The sequence below is a fragment of the Eschscholzia californica genome, unplaced genomic scaffold, assembly GCF_041429995.1.
Source record: "Eschscholzia californica isolate CP2 unplaced genomic scaffold, dmEscCali1.0.p SCAF_5, whole genome shotgun sequence".
NCBI classification, from domain to species: domain Eukaryota; kingdom Viridiplantae; phylum Streptophyta; class Magnoliopsida; order Ranunculales; family Papaveraceae; genus Eschscholzia; species Eschscholzia californica.
In genome coordinates this window covers 51,603,122-51,616,115 of record NW_028238472.1, presented here as the reverse complement: position 1 = coordinate 51,616,115, position 12,994 = coordinate 51,603,122, and the positions used below count along the sequence as shown (strand labels likewise).

The 12,994-nt window shown below is 36.6% G+C and overlaps 1 protein-coding gene across 1 annotated transcript; it reads right to left on the bottom strand.

The window, feature by feature from the left end:
• Positions 1-5,840: 5,840 nt before the first annotated feature.
• On the bottom strand, positions 5,841-12,790 carry LOC147540401 (protein CLT1, chloroplastic-like). Its single transcript, XM_086644353.1, has 10 exons — positions 12,089-12,790; positions 10,871-11,016; positions 10,701-10,738; positions 10,402-10,517; positions 9,452-9,551; positions 9,345-9,380; positions 9,003-9,053; positions 8,767-8,890; positions 7,598-7,723; positions 5,841-6,458 (listed from the first exon to the last, which is right to left on the bottom strand). The coding sequence occupies exons 1-10, from the start codon at positions 12,598-12,600 to the stop codon at positions 6,256-6,258; spliced, it is 1,452 nt and encodes a 483-aa protein (XP_086500479.1). The 5' UTR covers positions 12,601-12,790; the 3' UTR covers positions 5,841-6,255.
• Between the last annotated feature and the right edge of the window lie 204 nt (positions 12,791-12,994).

Below are 12,994 nucleotides of genomic sequence, written 5' to 3'. Positions count from 1 at the left end.
ATTTCTACGAAGGACTAAATTTTAAATTTTGAGAAGGGCTTGTAGACAATATCCTTTATTAAAAAAGTATGTGTGTCCCGGTTATCCTTTGAGAAGGGCTTCTAGACAATATCCTTTATAATAAAACAGAAGGGAAAACGATGACACATCCTTATTTAATTATGCATATTATTTAGAAACTCTTCATTATTTACAAAGTGATCCAATTCGTTTTATTTTGAAGCCTTTTCACGTCTTTTTACTAAAATATTTTAGATTTTACGCTTAGGTCCACAACTATACGGTGTTTACAGTTAAGTCCCTAAACTAGACCGTATTTACAATTAAGTCCCTCGGGTAGATTTTACATTTAGGTCCACAACTATACCGTATTTACGTTTAAGTCCATCAACTATACCATATTTACGGTTAAGTCCCTCTACAAAAACTACCTTGCATACCCTTTCACGTAATTTACACTTCGGTCCACCGCTATACCGTGTTTACGATTAAGTCCCTGCTAAAAAATGATTTGCACCATTGATCCTCTCAGTGATTCTGATCAGTGATGTTTAAAAAGCCGGGTCGGGCCGGCCGACCGGGCCTAGCCAACCCGGGTTGAAGTGTCCCGGGCCGGGCCTCAACTCGGGTTGGCTATAATACAAGGGCGCAGCCCAGGATTGGGTATAGACCCAAGCCTGGCCGGGCCGAGTTGAATCCGGGCCAGCCCATATTTTTTATATATTTTTTTCTTTTTTTAAATTTGAAAAACCAAAATTTAAATTAAAAAAATATAAATCTATAGTTTATTTTGAATATATAAATTAAAAGTTTAGAGACGATTTTCTATAAATAATGACATGATTTAGAAATGACTGTTGGAAATATTTTAGGAATAGTTATTAGTTAATAGGATATGATTTTCGTAAATAAGTATAGAAAAGATTTTTAGGAAGAGTTTTTTGAATTGATTTTAGAAATTACTTTGTGGAAATAATTAATAGAGGGTGACTTACATAAATAAATTAATAAGTTTAGGAAAGATTCTATGAAAAGATTTTTGGGAAATGATTTTAGAAATATATTTTGAAACTAATTATTAGAGGATGATTTACATAAATAGAAGATGATTTACATAAATAGGTTAACAAGTTTAAGAAAGATTTTTTTACAAGATTTTGTGAAAATGATTTTAGAAATTACCTTTTGGAAATAATATAGAGGATGATTTAAACAGATAAATTAACAAGTTATGAAAGATTTTTCGAAAATATTTTATGGAAATGAATCTTTTAAGAATGATTTTGTTGGATAGATCTTTTCGGAAAGGAATGTTTTCAATTTCTCTATGAAATTTTTAAAAATAAGGCACGGAAAAAAAAAACAGGTTTGTCGGCCTGACCCGTCGGGCCCAAACACCCGGAATAGAATCCGGGTTGGCCAGGCCCGTTTTCCGTACGGGCCGAGCCTGTACGGAACGGGCGGTCCCGGGCACAACCCGGGTCGGCCTGGCCTTTATAACATCACTAGTTCTGATCATATCAAGAAAAAATAAACCCAAACAAAACAGACAGGTCTCTACATCTCTCTCTAAAAAAACTCAAGTACTTAATCGCGTTGGTAAGATTCAAAGTGATTCTCTATTCCCTTTGTTAAACGAAATACGGAGTAGCTTGTGTTACAATTTCTCCTCAAATTTCAAAAGATTAGTGAGGTAAAATTTTAAGATCTTTCGTGGACTTTGTAATCAGATTGTGAGTATAAATCTAATTTCTTGTTTAGTTATACAACTCTAATCTTTTCTCTGTTGAAATCCATAAATCTAATATTGGTACTGAAATGTAGTTGTGTGTGGATATTACTGGTTTTCACAACCTCAATTGTACAAATCTAATCTTAATTGGTGTCATTCTTATAACTCCCTACACAAATAGAATATGTTATATAATTCTAATATCTATTAATGTCATTCTCAAAATAGGGTATCTCATAAAATAATAACTAATTTAAGGAAAAAGAAACAAAAAAATAATAACTAATAAAAATCTCTATCTCTCTCTCTCAATAAAATATAACAATAAATTTCGTAACATTTCATTGTGTCCGTGGCTTAGGGCACGGGATATACCCTAGTATATGTATAAAAGATATATATAGCTACCCCTGTAATTTAAAGAAGTATGAATTACTTGTGTTTGGAGGAAATGACAAATCTCAGAAACCATATTCAGATTCTGAAGTTCATATTGGAGGTGGGGTGTTTGATTACTACATTCAATGTGTCAGCAGCTGTTGTCTTGAAAGTATAATCCCTTGATTCGATAGATCGAGAAGCTTGCAGCGCCATTTCAGAATGCAGTTTGAGACATGCCATAGCCATCTGAACATTTCGTAGATTGATGAGAAAACAACAAAAACGATTGATGATAAAAAGAAATGAGTCTCTACTGAGTTACAGGGATGCTTACAGATGAGCACTCAGTGTCGGTGTCTGACTCATCAACACGGAGGGACCAACTTCGTATCCATTCAAGCCCTTGACAAATTCCAGGATTGCCTTCCGATGCTACGTGAGAGGGATGAAGTGCTAGCAGAACACAAGAAGCTGCGAAAAGAACAGATCGTCTAACATACGCTTCTGCATGATTCGATATCTCCCTGCATTTGGCAACATATAAACCATAAATGTCAACCACCATAATACTTGATTTAAATAGCAAAGTACCCAATTGAGAACAGATATTAAAAGAAAAGGTTAACTGGTAAGGGTGAAGCCAATGCCAATATGATAATAGAGTATTGAATATACTCTGAACTAAGAGCCCGTTGTCTTGAATGGCTATACGACCCCCTGGGCCAAAAGTTCAGATTATTCAATATTAGACAAGTCGGGCTCAGCCGAACCAGATTCAGCCAATCAGAGAACCAAAAACCACGTAAATTGTAAAATGGCATAACGATCAGTACCTGGAGCTTAACATATCAAGAAGGGCAGGAGCCAAATCTGACGCCTCTGGATGCATGGCCGCACATTTCATACAAACACCAAGCATGTAGATGAGTTTCCCGAAAACGATAAAATCTCTACCAAGCAAGTCAACACCATGTCTTTTCTTATCAAATCCTTCCATAGCGGGGAGCATAAATGCAGCAGCATATACAGGAAACTTATGTAAACAGTTTTTCAAAACACGGAGGTGTCAGTACCCTTGCTTTTGTTAATAGTCACAGTTCCCAGTTGCTCTTGTACATTCATAATGACAAGAGCATTAGGTATCTAATACCAGAACGAGAATCTACAATATTTGTTAAATTAACAGGCAATGTGTACACCTGAACCGCAAATCACTATTCAGTTATTCTTGTCCTCCTGAAACATAGGGCAATTTATTTTCCAGTGGCACGTGCCATCGCAGTAGAAACACTTAGCATCAGAAGGAGAATCTTTTTTCTTGGCTTTGGCAACTCGTTTGTCTTTTTTTTTACAATGGTTTCTTCTTCTTCTTTTGTTTGCCAGGCTTCTTGGACACTTTGTCCTTCTGAACCATAAGGACCTCCTTATTTGGTTCAACTATTGCTACATTCTGTTCAGCAGTCTTAAGCATCGCATGCAGCTCCCCAAAAGTTTTATCTCACTCGTTTATATTGTAGTTCATCTTGAATTGATTGAAACCACTACGAAGGGAGTGAAAGATAATGTCGGTAGCCAACTCTTGATTATATGGAAAACCCAACTTTGTCAATTTATCGAATAATCTAATAATTTGGCGAAGATGAGACTCTACCGGTTTTTCTTTCTCGAGGCGATAGTCCAGTAATGCCCTAAAGGTCTCATACCTCTCCATCCTCAAATTATTTAGGAACATTTCCCTAAATTGTGAAATCATGGTATAGACATCCAACAATGAACTGTTCCTGAATAGACAACTCCTCGGTTACCAACATTAGAGCAACTCCAATGACAGTCTGTCTTAGGCCGAAAAAATCACTTTTTCACCCTTAGCTCAGCCTCTAAAATTCAGGTCCAACCCAGCCTCTCTTGAGGCCGAAAATTTGAATTTGAAATTTCTTAATTTACTTAATAAAGATCAATTAAAAAACATCGATTACAACTAATAATTGATTAAAAATTTAAAACTACTTAAATACGACTAAACAACAATAGAAAAAATAAAATAACTAAAAGGGGTTTCGTGGGTCTCGTGGTTGACCGTTGAGCCAAGCTTCTCGCGCTGCTATAAGAATTAGTGCACCATGTTGGTCGAGAGACCTAACATCAATCCTCAATAAGTCTATCCCATATTGTCGGTTCTTGTGTTCCTTATCTGTTTTTAGATAATCTTGTTGAATCCTTACGGTCTCTTGTTGAAGTCGTACAACTTCCGTCAAAGTTGTTGCTCGGACTTGGATTCATCATCTCTTTTATCCCAATATCCCTCATTTGGTGTTTTTGAAGCAATAGAATTTGTGGATGGTTCTCCTTGCTTTGGTGGCTTTACGACCAATTGGCCTTTCTTGATTGGTATTAGAATCTCTTTTGCCGGATGTTGACTCTCCTGACATGTCTGCCATCCACTTGTTGTGTGTCATCAAAATTTTGTAAACATGTTGGAACCTAAACCCTTTTCCTTGGTGATTTTTTCTTATACATTTCCATAGCTCTTTGTAACTGAAATAAACAAAATATATATTAAGTATATATTATGAAGTGAAAAAATAGAAAAAAGAAATTAAAAAGTTTAAAACAATTACCCGGTCATAATTGTTTTCCCGGTTTTTGGAACTTTATTTATTATCCTCAAAGTAGATATAAAACTTTGACATTCCAAGCTTATCTCACTGAAACGAGATTTACAACTTCTAAGTGTGCCTTGAAACTTTGCACTCGCATTATATTCATCCGATACTTTTTGCCAAAATACTTTATATTTTTTACTATTTCCGACAACCGCATCAAATGTGATTTTCAAATAACAATTAGCAAGTAAAATATCTTCATCTGGCTTATACGGTTCCCGTCTAGTTATCATTATTGAAGTCGTCCCTTCTTGCACGGAAGAATCATCACATACTTCATAATCATCAACTCCTAATTGAGCCGACAGGTAAGTAGAATTAGGGGACAACATTTCCATATAACTTTGGTTGTCGAATTTGTTGATGTCTAATGGATCCACAGGAGAACAAATGAAAAGATAAAAAAAATTGAAAGAAAGAGAGATTGAAATTAAAAGAGAGATAGAAATGAAATGGAAAGGATCAAGAAGAGAGTGTGAGATTGAAATGAATGGGCGCATTTCCAGCCGTTGGATTTGCTCCAACAGCTGGGAGTGCCCCCGATGTGACCGCTAGGTCCCCAACGGTCACATTGGGGACAGCTTTAGTCGCCCCTAACATTAGGGGCGACTGAAGCATCGGCTGGGGCCTCCGCCCCAGCCGACCCGCGTTGGAGGGTCGGGCGCATGCCATAATTTTGAAATTATGGCTTGCGCCCAACCGGCGTTGGAGATGCTCTTAGAACAACCTTTTCATGCTCCTTTTGTTCAGCAGTCGAAGTAACATCCAATATCGTCAATGGAGTATCCAGAACATTTAACTTATTTTCGGATTTGAGAACGATCAGATCCCTCTCCCGACCTCTCCTTCTCAAGGAGCAAACGGACGTTGAACGCACTTTCTTTTGTACTAATGAAAGAATTGCAAAGTTAAAACTTGTCCGAATTCACTCCCATTTCCCTCCATTGTTCGTACTTTTTATCAGTATTGTTAAAATAAAATATACCAACATAATTCATTACACATCAAAAATTTAGATATATCACAAAGATGAGCATAACTACCATGGAACTACACTCGTAACCTCTTAAAATCATAAAAACTACTTTAAAAATCATTCTATAGTAATAAGTACACAAGATCTAGCATTAAGGAGGGTAAGGTTGTACCTAACTTCTTGATCAACCAATAATATCTTTCTTATATCAGACGAGAAGGCTATGCTAAAACTACTATGAATCCTATAATTCCTTATTCTTTTACAAATCATGAAAAGTCATTATGGTCGTTTGTTGCCAAACACCCTCTATATGTAAGTCTGAAAAAAAAAATTTATCATAGGGTGGTTTGGTGAATCAGGTTTTCACTTTTTATTTCTTCTTCATGTAGGAAAGTAAGGGCTTAAAAATTTGCCCATGAAATGAATCGAACAGCAAATCACCCGTCACTGGAAGATCCATAATTCTCTCCAAAGTCCTGGTACCTAGCTAGCTTCTCGTTTCAACTTGAAGTTGTGATGGTGGTAGCGTTGCTGCTGCTGGTGGTGGTGGAGGTCGAAGTTGAAGACCTTATTGGAGGCGTCCATGTGTAGACGAGCAACCCCACGACAAGGATGGCAGCTCCCATCACAAAACCTGCTGGTAAGGAGGAAGCGACACCAATATATGGTAGCGGCAGCGTGAACGCGTATACTGATAAGGGCACTGCATTGCACACAAAATATGCAACACTTAAGTAAAAAAACAAAGATAAGATTGGCGTAATAACATACAATAAAAAGACTACAATAAAGAGAGGGAAATGAGGAACCTCGACATGAAAACCCATACTGAGTAATCGTCGAGCAGTGAGTTGGCATGAACGGTTTCTTAGGGCTAACATCGTAGGACAAAATGCTTCATGTTTGTGGGTGAGTCTTTCTCACACTTGTTCTGTGACCACAACCCCCTCCCACAACTAATATGAGACTAACTCCAACAATTTTACCCTTCACATCAGGATCCGGAAGACTATCTTCCCCCTCTACAATAGGATGTGGAAAACTTAGGTAAACATGGGCTCTAATACCATTTGTGGGTGTGTTCTCTGGCCTTCCACGCCCCCAATTGGCGTTGGCCTCTCTCGCCCCAAAAGCTAGTTCAAGAGATTACGCTTTCTCTCACACTTATAAATGACTACATTCCCTTCCATAACCAATATGGAACTATTCCAAGTTTCCAATAATGTTCATCCAAAAGCTAGGCCTTTGTGTGAGCATGACAGCTTCTTTGAACTTATATTGTAGGAAAAAATTATTTACGGTATGATGTTAAGAAGATCTAACATGATAGTTGATACTCCACTATTGTATATCTTTTTTACCTATATAAGATACGCGGATACATGTACAGATAACCGTGTTAAACTGTTGATTATCAGAAAATACTTGTTGCAGTTCAATCAGTTGTGAGATTTTGTATGTACATCTTCAGATCTTCTATAAACTAGCATGCAATCGGGTCAAGACCAAAACACTACCATGTGAACTCTTGTGTATGACGCAACAAGGTTGATCCATAAAGTGAATAAATATCAATGTAACGAAGGGCCTAGTAACCAAGACAATGAAGTTCATAAGCACGCCAGCGTTCCCATATCAGCTAATTTCCACTGGCCCAGACCAAACATGTTTGGCATTAAATATGGGTACATGTGTTAGTGACATTAAGTTTATGAATCTAATCTCAAAATCAATGGTGATCAATGAAGTTGCTCTACATCTCCCACCCAGGTCAATGTGGGACTATTCTTGATACATGTTACATAGGTATCAAACTTATGTTACAACATAGATATGAAATACCTGAAAAAGTGGAGGCGAGACAAGAGACCACAGCAGAAGATATCTTAAGGAGGTGCAGCAACGATATGTTGAATGCCATGTTTACCGCAATAAACAATAATGGCAGCAATGGTGCACCATCACATCCTATTATATCGGAGCGAAAAGAAGGCCAAATTCAATACCTTTTTTTATTAAATAAACAAACATAGATCATTTAATATCGCCAGCATGGAAAACTTATTATCTCTTTAGAGATCGTAACATTCACATAACTAATGAGTGTCTATCCAATAAAGCTATCAGGTGAAAGGAAAAAGAATTTTACGAACAAGTACACCGCTTTTTATACCAATTATAGATAAAAGAGTGATTTGAGCATGCCAGCAGAAAAGTCTAGTTCACATATTTAAGAAAAGAATGAGTTCATTTATGTAAATGAGGTATATTGCTCTCAGTTTAAATATTTTGTGGACATCTAAGTGGCTTAAAAGATTAAGAAATAGATTGTGCTTGGAAATCTGAGTTTGAATGACAGAGCACGGTATATTTATGATCTCAGTAAGATGGAACCAAGTCATTTTTGTTAGTGTGAAGTTTGATTTGTATCTACATCTTGTGTGTACTTGCAGGTATGAACATAAAAGCCCTCTAGGTTAACGTCGTCCCATATGGTTTAACAACAGTTTATTCAAAAGTAAAAATCTGTATATCAAACAGTAAAAGTAACAAGTAAAGATGGACCTAACAACTAACACAAGAAAAATATACGTATGGCCGTATCCCCATTCTGGTCTTCTCACGCGATAAACCTAGAATTTCGAAGGAAACTGATACCCACAGTGCTCTCCACGTACATCGCTTTTCTGATAATGATACGGGAATCCACATTACAAACAATCAATCGCTGCTCAATAGACGGATAGATTTTGATACCATCTTCTTATCAAGCAAGTATGATGAAAATGGAAGTTTAATAGCAACTAAGTACATAGTGTTGGAATGCATAATATTAAGGCTTCAGTTCTGAGTTCCTCAAAACTCATTTCGTTCAGGACCTAGTTTACCTGATGATATATGATATAAACCGGACTACCATTTTAACTGCTGACGAAAAGAAGTAAAATGTTTAGCTGAGCTAACTCTAGTCTGAGAGAAAATAAATGAGCTCTAGGTTCTGAATAAAATACCCTTAGATAACGTGCCAATATTCAGAAAGCAGGCAGCCCCATCTTTAAGATAACTTGGTAATTGACTGAATGGAATACCCCATAACTTAGATAGAAAGGGGAGTAAGAGACATATGAATAGTGCCTGCATAAAAACATCAAAAAAGTTGCATGTTCTTATGTTTCCCCCACTAGTAAAGGATGTTCGCTAAAATATCCGTAATACGAAGACATTTTTAAATCTAGTGTTTGCTTACTTGGAAAGCTGATCCATAGGAGTTAACAACAAAAAGGTCCACGGATCCGCCCTACAATGAATAATCATTAAATCTGAAATGAGGTATGAAAGAAAATCTGAAGTCGTAATAGCAAAAATTATATATATCTTTTTGAATAATTTGATCGAATTGAAAAAAGGGAAAGAATATACAAGCCCCCAGGGGCTAATAACGACAACGGGCATTAAAACAAAGAAATGAAAGATTCCCACTTCCCAAGTCCCAACAATGCCCGCGAAGGACTTCATATTTTCAAGATTAGCATTTTGAAATGAACTTTACTGCGAATCTAGGACTACTTAAGTGACTAAATATAAATACCTTCAACTTTTTAGCAGCATTCTTGAAGATTATTTCCTGCATAATGTTGATCTAGTATGAGAAAACTAAACAACAAGAGTTTGAATTCAACATGGGATATTAACAACCTTAAGGACTGTATCACCCGCTTGCAGAAAAAATGAAAATATCATCAACAAGGTCCAAAAGAGACCAGCTTTTTTGAGTGAAAGACCAGCGCCTGATCCACTACACAAAAGTAAAAGGTATGAATGATTAGATCATGCATCAACTAACTAACCAGCTACAATGAAAGAAACACTGTGGGTTTTAAAACACACAGAACTTGCTCGAGGACCATTTACAGATACTACAGTCGAAGTAATGAAAAAAAAAACAAAAAACACCAGTAACAGGCTTCATCAAGAACTCATTTCCATGTTACCCTAAAATGTAGCTAGGAGATTTAGTTTATGAGAGCACAGTTACTTGTTATAATTTAATTTACTATGATTACTTTGTCTGCCACCAAAATCTGGCTGTGCTCTTACTCTAACTTAATGGTGTGACATGTATCCCCTCCCCCTCCCAGGTAGATTGCCCATGACTCCATGCCCTCTTGCAGCATTTTTCTTCTCCCCCTCCAGCTTTATTTTCTATCTATTAGTGATGGGTGTAAGGATCTCATAGTTGATAGCTTTGAAACTACTTCTTTTCATGTAGACATGTTCACTTCCTCCACTAAAGGCGGGCTTCTGAAGGAACCAAGTCCCACAAGATTATGTAAGTATACAGACAGTAACTAACATGTTACTTTGAAATCTCAAATTGTAGCAAATATGTACGGTAAGTTTGTACTCCATCTTGTTTCCTGCATTTTCCAGATTTATAATAATTTAAGGAACACCTTGCGTAAGATGAACTTTCTAAATGAAGATTAGCAAATCTTTTAAAGTCCAAATATACCAGCCAAGATAAAAGCAAGAACATGTTTGCCCAACAACAAATTAGGAGGAAGAAAATGAGTAACAATGGCAAGAAAAATAGAGATAAATAATAACTAGTAGTGAAGCAGCATCACCAACATAAACTTATTTACCTTGCAACAGTAGTTATTACACCAATAGCTACAAGAAAGCATCCAAGTATTTGATTGACTCTATACCGCCTACCAAGAAATATTGCCGACAAAAGAAGCTGCCATATAAGAAAGGTCTGCACAAAGATAGCAGAAATCAACACGACTACGAGTACAATATTTCCAAGGATAACGCAACAAGTAAAGGAGAAGGGCATGAATATCAGAACAAGAAGTTGCAGTAGATCGATAAAAGATAACGCCTAAAAAGTAAATTCCTTGGAGTTATTTAAAGAAAAATATTTGTATTAAATTATCACCTGGGAAAGTATCGGAATTGATTCTCCTGAAAGAATGGCTGTCCAGAGATGCAAAGGAGAGCAAGAATAATGTATCAGGATGTGGTGCCATATACGAAACTGAACAGGCGTCCACTATCTACACCCGAGTTTCTAAAGAAACCAAGTTATATGAGTTAGTAATATTTTACCTCCAGCTGCCATCCCAGAAGCAGCAGCAAGAGCCTCTAAGAGGCCAACACCAAGAAATGGAGCTTTCGGTAAGGAAAGCATCTCATCTGTAACAATGCCAGCATGGTAGCGGAAGTACAAAACAGAGAAGTATACGAGGACATATCTGAAAAATGAAACTGCATAAGCCACAGAAGAAAAAATCATGCTTCAAGTAGTGTTATGTATAGAACGGAATAACCATTTTCATTGAGCTCTAAGGTTTGTAACACCTAACTTAGTTGTTTCTTCTATATCAACGGAAGCATATGCACGACTTGAATTTTTATTGCATTTCTACTTGCATATATATAAGGCTTCTTATACCTGGGTATACGTCGTGGGGTTGATTTACATGACATCAATTCAGTATCTATATGTCTTATCCTCTGCTTACACGGCTGAGTTTGGTGGGGGTGGGCATGTGAAGCTAAAGATTGGGTTGAAATTTTGTAATACAGACGAGGGAGAGTAAAATGGAACACTTTTTAGCATACCCCTAGAGCCAAGATCATATCGTGCATAAGCATGTCTACTTCGATTATTTTCAGAACTAGTGAAAGTTAGAATTGACCATTTACACTTGTAACAACAAATTAGGCGAAATGTGGATAAAGACCAAACCCGGTATTATATATCTAAAAAAGGTATTAGAAACACGTACAGTACGTGTATGACCTTATGACACTTGAGAACAAAATCGTACGCTTGTACTTTTAAAATACAGAATTCTCCTCAAAAGACAAAGTGCAACAAAACCCATACTGGGGAACCACATAAATATGCAAACAAACTAGACAACTAAATTCATAACGACTTACCAAATAATTAACAGATCAAAGAGGGTTCATTCACCTCATACTGGATTAACAACTAGACAACTAAATTCATAACGACTTACCAAATACTTAACAGTAACATTTAAGAAAAATTTACTCTATAATTAACGGAAACTGATATAATACAACTTAACAATAATAAAACAGGAAACAGAGTATAGTTAATCAACAAACTTTATGCTCATTCACGACATCAAAATAATCATGTCGCAAGCCAATTAATCAAAATAAATATGCACGTAAAATTGTTAACTAAAGAGTTAAATAATTGAGAGCAATAGATCTGACTCGAGATCTGACTCGAGATCGAATTGTGGTTCACTCTGTTCATTGTTTAACAAGAAAGAAGAAGAATTTTACCCAAAAGTAGCGAGTTGAGCCAGAAAGAAGGGATAATTCTTCAAAGGAACGAGAGCCAATTTGTATAAAACACGATTCCCTACACCAAGGACTACTGTAGCTGTTGCTGCAACCAAAACCTCAACCTTCCGATCATCATCATAATCACAACCATTACTACTACTACAACTTCTCTCTCTTAATTCTTCTTCATCATCTGGTTTCTTCTTTTCTTCTAAACCGTATAAACATTCTTCATTCACTTTCGATTCTTCTTCTTCTTCTTCTTGTTCTTTGTCTCCATTTTCTGATGGTGATGATTGAAGAAAAACATCTTCCTTTTGACCTAATGATTTGATAATCAACCATGATTTCGACGAATTAGATGATCGGAGAGAGATTTTCCTCCGTCGTAATGTGTAAATCGAAGTAGTTGAAAATGATAGATTTGTAGATGGAATTAGATGAGAGTAATCGGAGAAATTTGAAGTTGTTGATGGTGTAATTGCTATAATCCTCGAACATTCAGACATAATCTTCTCTCCCTCTCTCTAGAAATTTCTCAGGTGTTTTACTCTCTCTCTCTCTAGAAATTTTCTCAGTTTCGTTCGCGTAGAAATGACGAAGCGGGGGAAAGGTTGTCGGAATTTAGAGAAGGAAGGGCATGATCGTAAATAATCGAGAACATTATTGGGATGAAAAGGGGGAATTTATTAGGGTCCCGTGTCAAACTTGGGGCCAGCTTTGCTTTTGAAGAGAGTGACAGGTGCTTGATTGTGTTTATGTATGTGTATAGTAAAAGGCGCATTTATTTTGGATGGTGGTAGAGACTAGGGTCTCTATTTGGGGCCACACCACTTGAAACAAAGTCGAGTAACTCGAGTTGGTATATAAGTAGACGCTCAAACTTAATCAGAATGTAAAAGT